Source organism: Lagopus muta, chromosome 6 (genome assembly GCF_023343835.1).
Source record: "Lagopus muta isolate bLagMut1 chromosome 6, bLagMut1 primary, whole genome shotgun sequence".
In the NCBI taxonomy this organism is placed as follows: Eukaryota; Metazoa; Chordata; class Aves; order Galliformes; family Phasianidae; genus Lagopus; species Lagopus muta.
Window position 1 is genome coordinate 38,262,947 of NC_064438.1, and position 20,039 is coordinate 38,282,985.

The 20,039-nt window shown below is 41.4% G+C and overlaps 1 protein-coding gene across 2 annotated transcripts in view; it reads left to right on the top strand.

Annotated features, from left to right (window-relative positions):
* TTLL5 (tubulin tyrosine ligase like 5) overlaps positions 1-20,039 on the top strand; it is a 119,748-nt gene that overhangs the window by 91,334 nt on the left and 8,375 nt on the right. For both annotated transcript variants that reach the window (XM_048950218.1, XM_048950219.1), the window contains exons 31-33: positions 3,778-3,955; positions 12,414-12,634; positions 19,700-19,785. In XM_048950218.1, the coding sequence (XP_048806175.1) occupies positions 3,778-3,955; positions 12,414-12,634; positions 19,700-19,785 (485 nt within the window). The remainder of the gene's footprint in view (positions 1-3,777; positions 3,956-12,413; positions 12,635-19,699; positions 19,786-20,039) is intronic.

Sequence of the window (20,039 nt, forward strand, 5' to 3'; positions counted from 1 at the left end):
ATTTATATCAATTTTATCTCCTTCATTTCATCTTCACTTTCATGTTTTAGAACCAATCACTCAATCTTTTGTTTCCTAGGCATTATTTATGATCAAAGGATTGAATTTATGGATTTCAGGTTCTGAGATGATACAAGAGGAATTGGAACAGATGCTAGTTTCTAGAATGAATGGTGGAACTTAACTGAATCCTCTTAACTTCTGACTGCTACCTGCAGCAGATTTTGTTTCAAGACTCTTGATGCATAAACAAAATTGACTGCATTATCTCAGACCAAAAGGACTGTATGGCTCAGTGTCCTGCTCAGGCAGCAGCCTATGGAAAACAATAGGGGGAGAGCATTAGGTGATGCTATGCAATGATGGTAATTCCCCAGTATTCTCTGGGACTCAGTGATTTTCTGGGCAGGAGGTGTTATCTTTGTATATATACAGTTCTAGTGGCTCTTGCTTACATTAGTTTGTACAATTACTTTTGAACCCTGTACATTTGTGTTATCCCTAGCTTCCTGTAATATGAAGGCATCCACAGTTTAATTACGTATTAAGAGAAAAAGTGCCTTGTTTTATTTGTTTTAACCTGCTCGTCTGGTGGCTTCATATTTTTTTCCAACATCTTACAGTATGAGAAGTAATTGTTCTCCATTTTTCTTCTCCCTGAACCTCATTAATTTAAATATATTTTTTCCTACTTCCTTTCAGTTGTCATTTTTTCCACAATGAAGAGTCTTTATTTATTTAGTCCCACAATAGTTCCACGATATATGTTGTTCCATACCTTTGGTAATTTTCTTTGGTAATGTGATGTTTGTTTTGCAATTCTCAGTGACTTTCAGTTTTTCAGCTGCAAACTTTTCTTTTTTAAAAAATTTCACTCCTTCCTAGATCATTTCTAAGTGTTTTGAACAGCAGAGACCATAGCACAGATTCATGTGGAAACTGTCCCTTTATTCTGTCTCGTTTCACGTGCTTTTAATTAGTTATTAGATCCATGAGAGGTATCCCCAGGGGACCATGCTGGCTTACTTTCTTCGGGAACATTTTTTTCAAACGAGGAATTTTTCTCAAATGGGGAATAACTGGTGTGAAAACGTTACTCAAAGCAAATTGACACATAAAACATTATTTCAAATGAGATACTGAAGACCATGATCTATTAGTAGTACTGATGATAAATAATGAAACTGCTTACCTAGCCCTTATGTGTCTTCTGTGGATCTCCTGAATGAGCTCACCTTTGTGTCTTCTGCACTTGATGTTTGTTTCAAGAGCTGATCTGCAGTAACCCCCAGCTATCTCCCGAAGGGTACATCCCCAGCTCAGCACAGTTCTTTGTGCTTTTCTGCTAAGAGCTTGTCTCTGACTTTACTGGAAGAATAACAGAGACTGCAGCTGCTTCTTCACACAGAAGTCCAGAGAGCTTTAACATCTGGATTGGTGAGGAAGTCAGTATCTACACAGTGGAAAGAGCAGTTTTTATCCTTGGGGTGAGAGTTCAGTCCACATGGCGACAGCCTGCTGTTAAGCCACTTGGTAAGATTGGAGAGAAGGCAGCTGGGAATCGTTTCAAAGATTCTCTGCACTGGTTTTTGTGGCATCCTGTGCCCAGTAGGGGACAGTGCTGGGAGACCAGCAACACCTGTGGATCCAGAGCTGAACAATTGCAGATGGAACCACAGTAACAGAGAACAGTGGCCACATTACTGACTGAGGAAAGGTAAAAAGAATACACACACCCTGAACATAATCACTGTGGAGGTTACCCTGTACTCATCTCATTTGAAGACAGAAACAGAAAGGGGAAAGTATCTGAGATTCTTTTACAGGACCACGATTAAAAAAAAAAGTATCTAAGAGTTTTGGAAGGCAAGGAAAAGAAAAAAAAATTAGGTGTTGCAGGAGAGGAAAGTGAGGAGAGCTGAAAGCCTAAGAAATTTATTTTAATTTTATACTAACATTTTCAGATGTTGGATGATGTTAGAGAACTGTTATTTCATAAACCAATAAGAGGAGATGATTCCTGCTCCATAAAGAGGGCAGAAGAAGAATGGCAGGTTCAGAAAAGGAGAGCTAATCTCCCAAGAGATCTAACCTCAGAGTCAGGTTCAAACCTCTACAGCTTGTCTTTCATGGCCTAAGTATTCTCAGCAACGTTACAGTTTTCCAAGCACTGGTGAAAGAAAAAGAACAGAGAATCTTGCTGAGGTGTAGCAGCAGATAGCAGGGAACAATAGTAATGCATCCAGTATTGCACTGCCGGGGTACAATGGAAACAACAAAGTGAGGAAGTGGGATCCCTTGAACAGAGAATGCTAATGCCCAGAAGAGAAAATGCGGTAGCGGTGGAGGAAGCAGGGTGGAAATACTGGCAGCTGAACTTCTTTTCCACTAGGCTGTCTTACTCCTGTGTTGCTGAGGAACTGAGTATGGACAGGTACCCGTTAGAGTCCTTGTTATAATTTGCTTTGAAAGATACACATTAGGCTGTTTTTGAGAGAGTATATAAGGCTGGTAGTTTCTTCTGGTGTGTTTTGAAGCATCATTCAGAACATTTTAAGGAGCTGCTGTGATAATGAAGATTATAGGGGAAGCTGTGACATTCAGAAAAGCTAGGTTGTAAGTTTTGATGATATCATAAAACAAGGAGACTACAGTTAACACTCTTGCCAGAACTGTAACCTACACTCTGAATTATGACATGAAATGTAAGACAACAAGTATCTTCTACAACCCAGTTAGTTATGACATACACAGGAAACACAAGGAAAGTCTGCCCTGGGAACCAAAGAGCAACATTCGAAAAGAGTGGCTGAGAGAAACATGACAGAGATCAACTGAAGCCTGGGAAGCTCAGGCACTGGGGCTTGAAGGTTTTATTAGGCAGAGTGTCAGATACAGTAGGCTGTATGGCATCCTCTCTTATGATCGCTGTGTGTGAGTTGCTGGGCCATTGTAGCCTCTTCAGGACAACTTGTGGCTCTGTCAGTCTGCCACCTGTTCTCTGCAAAGCCCTGCAGCCTTTTGCGTAAGTGCGCTGGTACTGCCTTCTCACCACAGCTTACAAACTTCAAAGTAAGCTGGTGAGCTTCTGTCAGTACTGATCAAGTTGCAGACCACAGCTGAACTTCCACCATGTAAGCCTGGGTTATAAGAACTGCCTCTTTGCTGGAGGCCTTTTCTCTGGGTAAGGATTGCATTACATACATGATGAAAGAAATGAACCCATCTTCAGTCCTCTTACATCTTTTGGATTGTAATTGTGTGGAGTCAGTGTAAGCCACAGTTGCAGTCTCATCCCTCTAATCGTTTGTCCTCTCTGAGGGAATTATTTTGCATGCCTTTATTCTACCCTCACTGCAGCATGCATGTACTTGGTGTGAGCCTTTTGTTAGCATACTGGCAATCTCTACAAATGCAAATAAATATCTCATTAGTAATGTAAATCTTTTGCTCTTTTCCTGTTGCAACACTGCATCTCCTTACTGCTGATCAGCCACAGTTCCAATGTTAAGTTTCTCTTCTCTTTTATCTTCCTTTGTTCCTCTCAAACATGGTGTTACAGCTATTAATGTAATTCTGCCCTAGAATTCAAGAAGCTCCTTAACAAGGCAGCAGTTGGCACATGGCACCTGTAGCAGGTATTGTGCTTGTTGAAGCCACTTAAAACAAATTTTCAGCTGTCTAAGTATTAAGGAGGTTTTAGGAAGCAATGGTGCCTTGTAAGCAAGAGTCTGTATTGGCAAACAAGCAAAAATGTGATGACTTTTCTTTTCTCAGGGCTCCAGAGAGTGATCGTTTTGCCTGGGAAGGGGAGGTGGAGAACAATGTCTACAGCAAAATGACACGGAGTCCACTGGCACACCCCAACTATCAGCTGAATTTAGCCGTGCAGCAACTTCAGCAGCAAAAACTTCAGTCACGACAGCTATTGGAGCAAAGCCAAGCCCGACACCAGGTAACTAAGAGAGCTCCTGTCTTGGACTTAATAGTGCTGACCATGTCTTAGCTAAGTAGGAACAACCTCGTACCAATACATGTGGCACAGCTTTTGTTGAGGAAATAGCTCTTCCAGAGTATTACAGTAGACTAATATTATCTGCAGTGATTTTAATAAAATTTTGATGCTGCAGTTCCTGCTGGCCTTTTTCACCACATTGACATCCTGGCTGTTGGCATGTGCTTGCTTTCTTTTCTGCCGAAGTTCAGAGCATTACCTTACATTGCCTCAGGCAGCCTTAAAGTTGTGTATAGTCCCCACAGCTCTTTGTCACTTAATCTTGTTACTGAATTGCAGAGTTCTGCCTTTACTTGTGATGCTCCTGGGTAGTAGTATTTCAAGCTTGGTCACTCCTATTTTGCTGTTTCCAAATCTGGGGTCTTGAAATTGTATTTGGCAACTGTATGTTCTGTGGCAAGCAGATTAGGACTTTAGCTCGACTAAATTCTTCTCCTCCTGGATTTCTTCTAATAAGATGTAACTACCAAAAAAAGCAGCATGCTAGCAAACTTAAAAATTATTTTGGAGAATCTGCATCTTTTTTCTAAAAAAAAACCACATTAATTTCTTTTAAGATCTTACATTGTGCAGGGTGCATGGCCACTCCCCCTCATGCCAGGTGCAACCTTTTTTTGCAACCCTGAAAATCTTCTCAAAGTCTCCTATTCATTTTGATATTGTGGTATTTAATATTTTCCTTTCACTGCTGTGCTCTGAGACACCTGACAGACATATGACTCCTTTGTTACAATTGCTAGGAAAAAAAAAAATGGGATGAGAGCCCAAGTGCTAGAGGAAATGTGAAAATGGGTTTATATTATTGACGGGTGATTCCTAGATGCCAAGGGTGGACCACTGTGACTGGAACAGCTTCTCTGTCCTGTCTGGGGAATCTTCCAAGATTACAGTTAGCTTACTGCTGCACTCGTTACCCTTTTTTGTTATATTGGAGAGGGAGGTGTGTTTTTTTTCCTCCAGATGATGTCTGAAAATATTCCTTGCTAAAAGAAGTGTTTGGGTGAACAAATCTCCACTCAAAAGAGACTGCTCAATTAGAAGGGAGATATTTGCTGGACAGTCTGGTAGGACTGGACTCCAACAAAACCACGAACGGAGCTAACGTGGAGGTCTGAACACCCACTCTCCCTCCTATGAAGCATATGAGTCACTGGTCAGAGTCTTTGAGAATATCTTCTAGGCAAATTGCCCCCATCCTTCTCTCAGAGCATCTTGAAGGAGGGGTTCTTCACCCTTTGCTCCTTACACTCCTTCTCTCAAAGCTGTTACGTAGCCACATGGTTTCTGTCCCCAAATTCCCCCACCTACAGATTTCTTGCTGCCCCTCTGAGCAGGAGCGGGAGGTCTTCCTTTCATCCACATCCAAGGAGCTCTTGGTGGGTAGCAGTGGCTGCTCGTGAGCTTGGGAAAGGACTATAAACAGGCTTGTGCTTGTGAGGAGGCCAGAGCTGGCCATGGGGCCTGGCTGAGCCCTCTTCTAATTGCTGACATTGAGCTGATGTTATTCTTGGCCTCGGGCAGTGCCATTACTCAGGAGTTTCTGCTAAAGTGATTCTTTGTTAAACCTCCACTCACCCCCACAAGATCCCCCTCGCTGCTCTCCCTCCCTTCTCTCTCTGAGCCAAGCAGTTCAGAGTTGCAGTATTGAGGCCATTGCTATGCCGCAGGCTCAGGCTGCTCTGAAGTTGCCATTAATGAAGAAAGGGATTTGCTGAACATGGGGGCTGTCAGACTCTCTGTAGTGAAAACTATATCTTGATAGCATGGTTGTCTTTTGGACACATCCCCTCACAATAAACTTTGTATGGAGTCAGCCAGACCTCCCCTTCCAGTCACAGTTGTGTGGAACCTCTGATGCCCCTCCCAGTCATTGCTCTACTCTCATCTTTGTTTTACCTGACTTCCCTCTCCATTTTGCTATTGTTGATCCCTTCCTTCTTAGACTTCAGTTTGTTGACCTGACCATCCAGGAACTGCCCCTTCTTTTCTGTTACTTGCACAATCCCTACCTTATGTCTCCTTCCTTGGTGTCCAATCCACTTTTTTCTGCTGCCCATCGGAAGCATGATTTCAACACATTTTCTGGTTAGTGTCACCTAAGCCACCTAACTCACTACCAACTCTCTCAGCAGTGTACCTTCTCATGTAGTGAAGTCTGCCCTGTGCTTTGTTGTTTTGTTTGCTGCATTCAAGTTTGTCAGCTCCCCCCTCCCTCTGTTCACGTAGCCTTATCTTCACTTTCATGATAAAGCATCCTTGTATCAGTGCTGTTGACCAGTCTTGTAGTAAAGTCATAGCAACAAAGTATGGAAGGCATTTCTTGTTTCCTTTATCAGAGTGACAACTACAGATACAGGAAAGGCTATAAGGTAAGCCTCTTATTCTGAGCTCTGCATAGCTTAAGACCCTCAAATTCAGTGCTGCTCTTTGCATCTCCTTGTTTGTTTTCTTCTTTTCTCATGCCTTCCCTGTAATGCCTTTTTCTGATACAGTATCATGTTCTCTGTCACTCCCTCTCCCCACGCAGTTTGGCATGGGTGCTGGAATGGAGAAAGCTTAATAGTATTTGACAAGATACCATAACTGGGAGTGGTCAGAGTTTAGAATCAATTGGATCTTTTATAGGAAGTCCCCAACAGGGTTGGAAGGATTATATTTTTCAGTCACAGCACTAACTGGTTGTTCTGGACACAATCAACAGTTGGTACTCTGATCTGAGAAAATATGTTGGAGAAGATCCCCCAAAACTTTATGTGTATTTAGAAATTCCACTGCTTCTCCTAACATTTTAAGTGCTACAAGCGATAAAAAGGGGGAGGAAGTTCTAGCAGAACTATTTGGAGACTCGGTGCCACCATCAGAGGTTGGCTGTGAGGGGAGGGAATGATAAAGAGAACAAGTACTTAACCTCACTGCATTTCAAGAATGGAAAAGCATAGGATACGGGTCTGTGGGCTCCACAATTTTGGATTCACCCTTTTTAGTGGGACCTGAATCTTCCTGAATTATCTTAATTAGAATTAAAGGGCTGCTCTGGAGCTTGGGTAACCATTGTTTTAGCCTTGTCTGCTGTTAGGCATTTATTGGATGATCTCTAGAAAATGATCTCCACCATTTGTGGTCAGTTTCTCTGATTGACACTGACCACCTCTATGTAACGCTTTGCAGTTGTGAAAGTTTATTAACAAAATAAACGTGTCCCCGGTAGGGGAAGGCCTTTTACTTGAAAGACTGTCATAGAAAATGCGTGCAGGACATGTTCAAGCCAAACATTTCACGTCGTTGTTCAAGTTCCTGTTGGAAGGCAGACCAGCCACTTCAGTAGCTGAAGTGTATTTATCAAGGCGCCTTGGGTATGGCATGACCATACAACATGATTAGTTGCCCATTTTTCCTTCTGCCTGTGACAAATAAGCTAGTTTAGTTGTATATAAATGGATAGCATATGAACAAATGACAGAAGCACCATGATTAATAATGCGGGCAAATGCTTCTGCTTGTGCGTTAATGAGTTCGATATGTTGGAGATGAGCTAGTTGTGTTGGAAAGCACAGAAGTTCCTAGCCAATTGTTTGTGTAATAGGAATGCTCCCCACTGCCATGCTGTGGATGTATCTGATCATGAGAGCTTATTGCGTATTTCTTTGTGGTAGCACCCACTCTTGGTTGAGTGCTTTCCAGACACTTCAGAATGATGATTTCTCCTCCAAGCATTTTGCAGCTTGCAGGGCAGCAAATACTGTGTAGAAGGGGGAAAAAAAAAAAATAACAATTTCCACTCATTGTATGTGGAGGTTAGTTCTCACTCTGCAGTGTGGTGGAAATAGGTCTTCAGTGGCAGAACAGGTATTTTATTATTCTGGTAAAAAGAAAAGCACCAAGCTGACTGAATGCCAATCTGACAAATAAACACATAAAGCTCTGCAGTGGTAGGGACCAGGAATAGAGACAATACAAAGCCTGAGGAAAAAAAAAAAAATAGAAGGGACAGAGCTGGAAAGTGGAGACAAGAAGCTTAAATCTGATACCAATAAAAACAAGGAATACGAATTACAAAATTAAACCAGAAGACAAGAAAACCAGGCTTACAGCAGTATTTTTAATGTTTAAAGGAGACCTCATGTGACACATTATGACCTAAATGTTAGTATCTCTATTGCAGTTGGCAAGGCAGTGAATATACCATCCTTGTTTATTCTCTAATTGTTTCCTGTACTGGAAAAATGCCAGTAGCTTTAGGGAGGTTCCTCCTCCTCTGTGTGGCTATGTTCAGTCTGCTTAGCCTAGCATCTACTGAGTTCAGATCTTTATGCCAAACATGTCACATGGGAATAAAAAGCTAAATTAAAATAAGGAAAGTTCAGTTGTATTTAGGAATCATCCTGCTTATATAAAAAACAAAAAGTCATCTTAACCAAGACATAAATCATATTAATGAGTTATGTGGTCAGTTATGATCACGTTTTCAATCAAAAACGTAAGTAGATTTTATGCAATAAAACGTTGGACTAATTTCATTCTTTAAATAATTCTCATCTTTCAGTCATTTGAAGATGGTAGTTCTCAGAAGCGTTACTGCGTCAAGTTCGGCAAGCATCATCCCTTTCCACGTATCTTACTCTTTTCTGAATTCCCTGCAGTTTACTTGATCTTAATGAGAATTTTGAGTGTTCAAGATAACATTCCTCATATTCCTACAACTATGTTATTCCTGCCTGAGGACATAAGGTCTCTCTGAATGCAGCTTAAACATCATTGTTTTCTGAACTGTTATATATTGGACTGCCACAGTCTCTTGCTATTCTTGCTTTGCAGCTTTTTCCCTCTGACTGTTTTCCCTGTAGATGTGCTAAATGCCATCTTTCCTATTTGAATCTTGTGATGCTGATGAGTCAAAATCTCAGTCTAGGTGAAGCAGAACAACTGTTCTGAAAGCAGTGGTCTGTGATTTACACCACCTGAAACTTTGTGCCATGTTTCCAATCTCATTGCTATTCTTAGGATTATGGTAACACTCAGTATCTTTCTAAACAATGATGTGGCTTCCAGTTTGACATCAAAGACAGAAAAAGGAAGAAAGCACCAAATCAGTTCATTTTAGTATATGGACATCCAGGGAATACCTTGAGTTTTCTCTTCTTCCTTTTGATACATTTATGACCCCAAGATTCTTCTCTTTCTGCAGTTTAACACTGTGACAATTAAGCAATAAGGTCAAAATATGCTATTATTGCCATTTTGTGAATTGTTAACTCAACTGATTGTTGCATCCAAATTGATTTAGCTGAACATATTAGTATGTGTTCAGAACAATCTGTGCTAAACAATTTGTATAAATCCAAAAGTCATCCAAGCCTTTTGATTCTTTGTATTTTTGCAATGTCAGAAATGCAGTTGTTTTTCTAAAAGGTTGGGGTTTGGGGTTGTTTGTTTGTTTGTTTGTTGTTGTTGTTTTAACTAAATCCTTGTTATGATTTATTCCTTATGAACATCTTAGTTTCCAGCATTAACAATTAGGAACTCTCTGCATAACTGCACACATCTTTGTGCAGTACATGTGTGAGTACGTTTGTCAGTTCTTATATACTGCTGGGTCTCTCAGCTGTCAGGCTCACTGATTCAGTTTAAACCAAATTACCATAGTATAGAAATCTCAAAGCTATATTTTATACAAATGAAAGTATGAAAATGAAATTAAAGTGCTATGAATCTGAGACAGGTACTCAGCTACTGTTCTCATCAAGGCAAAGCTGCAGCATTGGGCCACTCCTAATTATACAGCAGAAAATCCACACAAGAATACTTCAAACCTATGAATGGAAACATAATTTGGCACATGCTTTATATTAGAAACTGTAAGATTCAAAACCAAGGCAGATTCACAGGAAATGAGTTTCATTAGCTCCTCTGGTCACAGAATGAGCATGTTTTTGCTTGCAACATTTGTTCCGTTACTGTGTTAGGAATGGGTGTTAGGTACAGGGATGGTTAAGTGCCAGGAACATTCTTTCTGTTTTTGAAGTTCATTAATCTGCTTTTCTTCAAAGTATTGCAGTACCTCCCTGCTTTCAGTCGTGAGCAGCCCTAGTTCAGTTGCTACTGGCTAATACTCTTAGCTGTGCATTGTTATACACAAGCTGTATATGTTGAGATATTCTGATTAAAAATGTTATCCTATACAAAAAGAGACACTTTGTCTACGGTGTACGTGTGTAGGTGTGGATGCAAGGGAAGGTGTGATCGAACGAGGCAAATAGCGGATTGAGAGTCAGGATCTTCTCTGAGATCACAGCCTCACTTTTCATGTTACTCCTGACTGTGGCTTGGGGAAAATCACTTTCTCTGTGTGCTAGATAGGGTAAATGCTGTCCTTTTCTGCATCATTTTGGAGGGTGCTACCTGCTTCAGGACTGCTTCTGGCAGGGTTTCTTAAGGCTTCTGCTCTAACTAGGTTCAGATCATTCAGAATCCTGAGTGCTGAGGCATATCTCCCACTTTCTGGGTATCTCTGGAGCATCTTCCCAACCTTTGCAGTCAGGCTCTGTTCTGTTCAGCTGCCCATTTTTATTTGCACAGTAGCTTCTCCTGGTTTCCTGTTCTGACCCCACTGAGTTCACAGCAGGGCAGTATGCTTTGTAGCTGAATCCAGAAGCCATGGTCTGTGTCAGCTTCTATCTCTGCCTGGAAGGCAGCCAGAATCTCAGCACAGCATGGAGACAAAGGCTATTTTGGAATTCCATTATCCTCAAGAAAACATCCATGATCTTTCCATAGACAGATCTCAGCCTAGCTTTTGCTGATCAGATTTCATTAGAGCATCCATTCTTGCCGTTTTGTTGAGAGTCACAGTCCTCCCTACACATTCCTGTTAATATAGGGAAGGGGTTCAGACTCTGTGCTTTGCAGGCACCAGGTTCATAATGATTTTAAAAACAAGAAGGAAAAAAAAACAAAACCAACACCCACAGGAAGCATGTGTAGGGGAAGCAGGGAACAGTGAAGTGGCATTCCTGAGTAAGAAGGGGGTGCAGTGATTTGAGGGTCTCTATTCCACCCCTGTAATGCAGGAGACTCTAGGATGCAACATAGTGAACCATGTTTCGTTTTGGTTTGTTTTATTGAGAGGAGGTGGGGTGTGACTGCTATTTTCCAGACTTCTGCACTTACACCAGCTACTTATTTCTAAAGCTGAAAGCTGGGATCAAGGTGGAGCTTCAGGGGAGGGAGAGGTTAAGAACTGGGAGCTCAGGAGGATCTTGTCAGTGAACTTTCGTTAGGAAACAGGCCTGTTTTGGCTCCTGCACTTCCTTTTCTCCCTAGAGCTCAGCCTGTCAGAAACGCCTTCCCACACACCACTGCCTTGCCATTTACCAGAGAACTGCGGGGGAGAGGGGCTTTTCCTGTCTGTGTGCTGAGATTCAGCCAGCCCTCAGACTGTGGTTTTCTCTGGAGCCCACTCTCTGTGGCTTTGTGTGTTTTTCACCAGAGAAGGAGCTATGGACAAATGCAGTGAAGTGGACTGCTGCCAAGGTCATGCTGAGGTGACAGGCAATTGCTCAGCCATCCCCTTCATCTCCTATCACTGACCTCTAGCTGCCGAACTGTGTGGCTATGCTTAGCTTCCCAGGGCAGAGGCAATAGAAACTTCAAGGAAAGTAAAGGCAGAAATCCCAGCAAGTTACTCCTTTCTAAAAAGAGCTGAGTAGTTTGCAGAGCTCTCGTAGGGAGCCATTTCCCTTTCCCTGCCATGCCGGTGTATTGCTCACAACATGCAGATTCTTTTGTTCTCTGTGTCAAATCTTCAACGTGCTTACTCTCGCACTTGCTTTAGGAATAGAAATATTCTCAGTTCCCTGGTATTCCTGGGGATTTCCGTTTCGTTGCTGACCTCAACTCTCCTTTTTCAGAGACTATACCTTAAAGCTTTCCAATTACTTGAAGCACCTACAGGGTTGGACTGAAGATCTGGTATTTTAACATATTCCACCTAGCCTTTTTTTCTCCTAGAACTTTGTATTAATCCCAGCTTGCAGACAAAGAACAGCTAACCAGGGTAAAGGCAGAAAGTCAGTTAAAGCAACAGAAACTTTGTTTATAGAAGTCTATTGCACGATTAGATTGGGGAAGACCTTTCGGTTTCTTTTTTCCTCCAGAACAGTATTGTTGTGTGGTAGTAATAAGCTTCTCCGCCTTCCTAGATGCTGCAGTTCAGCTCTTAAAACTACTTCATTGACAACTGTTCTTTTTGTGCTTGGAACTGCTCTTGAAACTGTGAGGTTGCCTTCACTGAGAAGAGATTCTCCCTTACAAAAATGTCACTCTCATCTGTCAGCTATCAGCTATACTCAGGGAGAGGATCACCAATTACTATGATTTTGTTTTGTTTTGCTTTTACCAGGCTCTCTTTGCCAGCTACTCGCAATCCAGCACCAGCCATGTGCCTATGTCGCCTGGCTCTGGTGCGCACAAGACATCAAGTGCCACTTCAGGTATCCAGAAGGCAGCCAGTTTGCACAAAGTGGTGCCATCCCAGTGTACGCCTTCTCAGCTGGTTCCAAAGCCTCCAGCAAACCACAGGCAGGCTGTGGTCAGAAAAACTGCAGCCCAGAGGATTTCCAAGTAAGTTTTATCTCTTTCCATCTACAACAGGAAGTTGGCACTGGTTCCACTAAAAAGAAGTATAGGAGCAGAACCTGTCTACGTGTGACTCAGACATAGGTCTTTCAGGCTGTTCAAGACAAATCTCAGAATAGCTTGATCTGTGTGAACTGAAGTACTGAACTAAATGTGTACTATTGTGCATTCTCATGTTTCACAGTGGCAAGGTAAGCCGGACTGTGACAACATACAAACAACTACATAGGAACTGCCAGAATGAATCAGTGAAGAGTCCTGTCCAGGTTGGGAGTCAGTTACCTAAATGCAAGTTGCTAGTGCCATTTTAATTGCATCAGGCTAGTCTGCATAACCTCCAGCTGCTGCCCCAGATAAGCACAAGTTTTCTGTAGATTTTGTGTTTTATGTGTCAGTCCCATGCAGGTGTTGCAAATAACTTGTCAGCTGTGTTTAGGCACCTTATTTAATCTTTGATGAGGGTTTGAGTCTGGCGGGTCAGAAGAGGCTGCCAAAAAAAGAAAAAAGTAAGTAAAGCACCAGTATCCTTAAGAAGCTAATCTAGCCTTGAGCCAAGTTTTCCCATAAGCTTAATGTATGATGATCGACTTACGCCTTTAGGCAGAACTGTTTATTTCATTTAACATGTTTATGTCTAATGTAGTGATTGTTTTCCTTGTTATCTGTAGAAATGCTCATCCTTCCTTAGCTTTTACTAAGCTTCAAGTTACAGTGCTTGCCATTCTAAAATACAGTAATTTGCTGTATGTTATCTTTAAAAACAAAATAACACACTTACCATGAAATGTTGTTTACTGATTTTAAGCTTCCTTCCTTTCCATTTCTTGTTGTATTCCGTGTATCAGGAAAGAATGTGAGCAAGGCTTCTGTTTTCCATTTTTCTTATCCTTTCCATTTCTTGTTAGCTCCCTTAGCTCTCTCTGTTTATCTTCTCTTGGTCTAATGCAGTTCTGTCAATTACATCCTTTGGCAAGTTTTTCCTCAGACGTGTTTCATTCCTGAAGGGCAGAAATTGCATTCATAACTTCCTCTCTTATACTCTATACCCAGAAGAGTTGTAAAGCTTTCAGAGCAGGTTCCTGTGAGGTTTCCTGGTTCTTTGTTTGCTTCCTGGTTTAAAGAGAGGAGGCTTAATAAAAGCTTACTGATAGAAGACACTTCATGAAGATGCTGGGGCACTGTCAGTGTGTGGGAAGCTTGTGTATTTCCTGCTTGTACTCTTACTATCTTAAGAGCTAGCATATTAAGTGAATCTCCAAAAATATCTAAAAAGAAAACAAGATGTCAGTAGACTTTGTCAACTCAGCAAATGCAGATGCAGGCATCAGGTCTGGCAGGTATATGCTGATGCATTTGATATCTGAGTTCTTTAATGTTGGATAGCTCATGTTAGTACAGGTGACAGGCTGTGTCAGTGGGGCTCTCTGTCGGGCAGCAGAGATGTGTATTTGAAGATGCCGGTGTGCTGTGCTCACTTCTTGGCAGAAGAAATGTTTATTCTTATGAGATGGAATTGCAGCTCCTTGGACAGACTTTACTTTGCTGCATTTTTGTGGTTTCTGCTCTGTGACAGGCAGGAGTGTGGGAAAACCGGAAAAAGTTCAGCACCAAAAATGCACAGAAGGGGGAAAAAAAGCAAAAGATTCCTTCAGAATTTTAGCAAACTAATCCAAGTATTGAAGGCTGCAAGGAGCCACTCCGGAAATACTTTCCAAGTTGCCTTTTAGACTCCAGTATGAAGCTCAGAACCCATTCTTGTCATTCATAGGACCTTGAAGTAACATTTTTTCACTTACATGGAAAACACCAGTGCCTAGCTGTATTTCCAGCGTGCTGAGAACTAATAATTTAAAAGCTGCTGTGTCTCAGTCTAGCCCAACGTGTTGTCAAGAGTAGACCAGAGATGCATGGAAGAGTGGATAGAGGCAAGCCTCTGCCTCAAATGAATCTAGATTAGAGATAAGAAATATGTCTTGCATTCTCTAGCCTGTTCTCTACAGTCCCTGGTTATTTTGTGCAGAGTATTCTCAGACATTGGGCAGACTGCTTTCAAGTAAATTTAATGGAAGAAACCCCACAGTGTGTTACAGAAGGCTTTGTATTAATCTAAATAACTGTATTATTAGAAAGTTTCTCCTGATGCACAATCTGAATTCTTACTTTATTTCATCTTCTTGTACCTCATTCCTCTATACTGAACCACCCTCAACACTTTCTCTTGCAAATACTTTCCATCTTTTGAAAATCCTTCTATTTCTTAGAGTTTCCTAATGTTGTTTAGACTTACTGAGGTTTTGTTAACCTCAGATAATAGTTCCACCTGCCAAATCCTTAATTGTCTTGAATTTACTATATTTTCTTCAGTTTGTCAGAGTTCTTGCATTGTAGCACCCAGGATTATACTTTTCCAGTGTGAGACTACTGTATCCTAAGGTTACGAGGTGGCAGATATCCCTCTCTGTAACATCTAATCTAATTTTGGCTTCTTGGCTGCTTCGTTTCTCTGTCAGGTCATCTTTGATTTACTGCTCACTTTCACCCCTAATTCTTGTTGGCTGCTTTCCTGACCTCTCCTTACAGATCTCTCCTCGCTGCTATGTATTGTTTCCACAAGATTCACTGAAACTAATCCCATACTATTGTTTAAGCTCTTGTATCTCATTTCTTTTTTTCATAGTTTTCAATAGGTCAGACCTTTATTTCTCTGCCTGTTCTTGCACCACCTGGCTTTTGTTTAACATCTTAATAACGACCTTTTTCAAGTTTTTTGTAGAATTCCTCCAGAGACTGAACTGTGAAGACAAACTAGAATCAACTTTGTCTCTTTGACCTCTCTATCGTTTTGCACGCGTTATCATTTCTATCCTAGCCAGCACACATGGCTTCCAGAAGAGGAGGAAAAGAATAAGTGGTTGAAAACACTTCTACAAATAGAGTGAGATGCTAAAGGTGAACATTACTGGTTAAGTCAGATACAGTCTAGTAAGTCGGATGCTTCTCTGCTCAAAACATAAAGGAAAAGAGTAATGAAACAGCCAGACAATTCAGTCTTGTGTTTTCAAGTTATGGTCTCTCTTGTTTTTTCAGTCTCTCAACTTGTAAAAGATGGCAGGTTGACTTTAAGACACACTTCTTCTGTGTCCAAAGCAGACTCCTTGTTTAAGCTAATGGACTGGAAAACTGGGGCCCACATTAAAGATGTGGAAAAAGACTGTGGTGACTGGGAGAAATGGTTTAACATGTAGCTCCACTTAGAAACACAGGGTCATGAAATGATCTCCTGTGGCTCCATAGTTTTGATTAATTGTACTCAGATTACAAGTGGAAAGATAGCTTTTGAATAGCTGATACAACAAACCCTTCTTTCTTCCCAGAAGTCAGATTGGGTCCTTTTCACTGCTTGTATTGCCACTGTTGGCTGCCTGTGAACCATGAAGAAACCTGCTGCTAACTGAGTGTAAAAAATTTGAAACAGAAGGCACATAAATAGTATTTGTAAGCCATGGGATGAAGCAGATGTCCCTGGAAGCAGCATTTGCTGAATAGAACTTTCACATTACAGATGACGGCAACCAAAGCAAGAAAATATATTAGCACAACTGTGAGGACCCAGAGTGAATTGGTACAGATGGTAGACAAAAAATCTTTCTGCTTTTAGGAACAACTGAATTACAATAAATACAGATTTCTAAACTATCATTCCTATGGTAATTTTTCAGAGAGCTGCTCTCAGTGACAGCATCAAGTTTGACAGTTGGACTTGATCTTAGAAGTCTTCTCCAGCTTTAATGATTCTTTGATGTTAAAGAAGGGCAAGGCTTGGACAGCCTGTGAACAGAACTATTAGTTAAATGAAAGATTTTCAGAAGAATACGGCTGCCAGTGTTAGACTGCTGTACATAAAGAGAGGAAATACCAGATAGATGAAAGGAGCATACAGTTCAAGATTTTATCAGGGAGAGAGCAAGCCCAAGATCACTGATTTTACCAGTGATAGACTGACACATAACAACTGGGGGGGTTGGTCAGCATGGCCTAATTTCTTGTACTGAACTTCTCTGTAAACATCATTCTCAACAACTCTACTCAGGAAGAACAAATATTTCCTACACCACAGCACATAATCTTGCCTTGTTCTTCTCTTGGCTATTTATTTGCTGTGAACAATACCAGCAGTAGAAGATGCAAAGTTCTGCATGGTTGTAACTAACACAGAAATAGGGTAGAGGTGATGAATTTCTCCAGGGTTCAGGAAATCCACTCCACAACTGGGTGGAGTCCTGATTAAAGTTGAACACAGCAGCAGCCAGCTGTTCTAGGGAAGGCTGGCCAAGCTGGGCAAATGTGCAAAAGAATGGCCATAGAGCAAGCACTGTAAAATGCTATATTTCTGGTCTGTATCCTGTCCCATATGTGCTTATTCACAGACACGGATGAAGTGTCTCAAGTGAGCTGATGCTGTCACACATGCAAGCTGAGTGCTCACCAAAAAAGAGGAGAGGCAGCAGGAGACCAAACATGCATCTGTTGCTGAGACCACTTTTTTTTTGCTATCGCTGTACTGAGGCATGCTTGTTGTTTTAGCTCCTGAGCATGTGGGTTAATCAGTCTGCCTGACCCTTAGACATTTCTGGCAGCAAAAGCAGTGCATCTGAGAGACATGCCTTGATTTAACACCCTGACACAGCTGGGCTCACTGGGCCTGCAGCTCTTAGCCCTTGGCTAGCCTCAGATCATACACACACATACACATGTGGAGATACCTTGGCCAAGAGCAACAGAGGAACAAGCTCCCTGGCTCTGGCTCTTCACATCTGTTGCTGTCCTCTTGTCAAACTCTAGGCTTTATGTGATGCAAATTTGTTAGTGTCCCCACTGGACCATTAGACACATTCATGATATCCCAGGAATAGGTTGTTACAACAAAGGTGTTCAAAATTCAGTCAAGAAAATATTTCTTTGCATCTGTGGAACAAGAGCATCCTCCAAATTTGCAATCCAGGACTGAGTAGCTTAGAGGTGGCTTAGTGCCTGAATGAAGAAAGTCAGTATCAATTTCAAGGAGGGCTTAGTTGTATGAGCAAGAAAAAAGGCCAATGTTAGATATTTAAGTGAAGGGGACAGCGGGGAAAAGGATGGGTTTGTTAGTTTTAAAGAGGAATAAATGGAGGACTTAACAAAAGATTGCACTGGAGAAATGGAAGCAAAAATGACATAGATGCTAGAAGCAGGAAAATGAGAAAAGTTATGGGATTTCAGCCAACTGAAGGGGGAAGAAAATGGAAAAGGATTTACTCAGTTTAAGTCATGAATATGTTCCAGGACTAGAATTTCTATCAGGACAGTAGAGAGACCTTGAGAGGTGAGCTTAGCACGGTGACAGATCTACCACAGGTAGGTCTGAGAATGGGCTGTACGGAGATGGCAGCTGAAACTGCAAAAACCAAGATGTAGAAAGAAAAGGGGACAGGCAAGTCTGTAGTGGGAAGCAGTAAAAGTAAAACAGACTTAAAGGTAGAAGTGTAACTTCCTTGTCATTTTTTGTTGTTGTACTTGCTGATATCCTTGATGACATTTTCAACTGCTAGTCTTGTATTCTACCTAAAGACAGATTAGCAAGATTTGGCTATCAATTGTGCTGCATTAATGAAGTGGACAAGCTAAGTGTGAGCATGCAATGTTTATATAAAAAGCACAAAGATCTGTCTGGATTCTCTGCCCCTGGATGGACTGTGCACTGTCAGCAGAAAAAAAAACAACAAACAAAACAGAAGTACAGATCCAAAATTCTCTCAGACAATAAACATAGAAACAGGCACCTCATTTGACAACAGCATTTCAAATTACAGCTGATTGAAGTAATGGGCTGTGCTTTCCACATTGTATCTGCTGCCTCTTCCTTTCCTGTATAGACTTCAATTTACTTTACTAAAATGCAGCTGAGATAAAGTATAGGAGGCCTTCTCTGGCCATGCAGTTGCAAGAAGCACCCGGATTACTGGCAACTTGCTGCCTTTGAAATTTGAAGGCAAAACATTTCAGAAGAAAACTGCAGTAAATGCACACATGTGCCTGAATCTGTTAGTAATCAGGGCATCACGTGAGGATTGGAGTTTACAGTGTTCTTCAAGGGAAGAGCTCGGAGTAACCCCGTTTCATGGCAGATATGAATGAGTGAAGGAGAGGCACTGCGGCAGAGAAACAGGAGTGTGCATACAGAAGTGTGTAGCGATCAGAACAGAGTTGGGCAGGGAGGAAGAAAAGGCAGAGGTGTAAGAGAAGAGAGGACAAACCAAGAATAGATAGATTAATTTTTAAAAACAGAGTAGATCATTGCAGCTGTACAATTTATACTACTTTTATGAGTGGATTTCTTTTATATGTAGGAGAGCTTGATCTCATTTTGGTAATGAGTATTTATAATAATTAAAGGAAGTGCAGTTGCTCTCCATAGAGTATTGTTTTACTGTAACTCAGATGCTGAGCTAAATGCAGGAGGATTTGCATTAATATCTGCTTGAGGACTGGGTGTTTACTGCTGGAAACTAAATGCATCCTGCAGGTCTCAGTTTCCGACATACGTGAGAAATCTTGCCAAAATGAGTTGTCTCTACTAAGACAGGATGCAAGGACTCAGATTTTGAATGAAGCTTGTTTTTGCCAAGCCCCCTACTCACGTGCATTTTTGTTTTAATGTTGCCTAATCATTTTGCTTCAAATCACTGGAGTAAGGATACCACAGAATTACTGGTTGAGTTGTGCTTTTCGTACCATTTACCATCCATTTCTTTATCCTTCAAAATCAGCATCCAAGAGGTGTGGGACAATTAGATGTTTTAGGTGCATTGAAGTCTTGTTGGTGGCTTGAGCATTCGTTTGTCATCCCCTGCCTTTTTGGAGCTGTTGCTGTCACTACCTGTTTCACACCATGTTCAGGCACAGCTTCATAGCCACAGTCTCATTAAAACTTTATTGTTGTTGTTCAGAACCTTTATTCTTTCTTGGTATATCCCTTCTCATCTCTTTCTAATTGATGTTTTTACTTGTTAGGTTGACCTCCGTTGAAAGGCAACTTAACGGATTCCAGAACAGCCTTCGCAGTGCTGCATCCTGTGAACTGGGGTCGAATTCTACAGGTGAGTGCTGAAGCCCATGAAAGGGGTGTAGCCATGCTGGGGTGCTTTCATCTTTCTCAAGAACTGCCAGTTAAAAAAAAGCAAAACTGAAAAACCTTAGCAAAAGGAAGAAACACAGCTGTCTACTCTGCACATAGTGGTTCCTAGGTAACAGCTTGGCTTCGGCTGCATAGAGAATTTATTCCTCCCGGGACTGAAAAGACTAAACAAAAGGGAGCAAAGACTCAGTTTCATAGAATTGGAATAGGAAGATG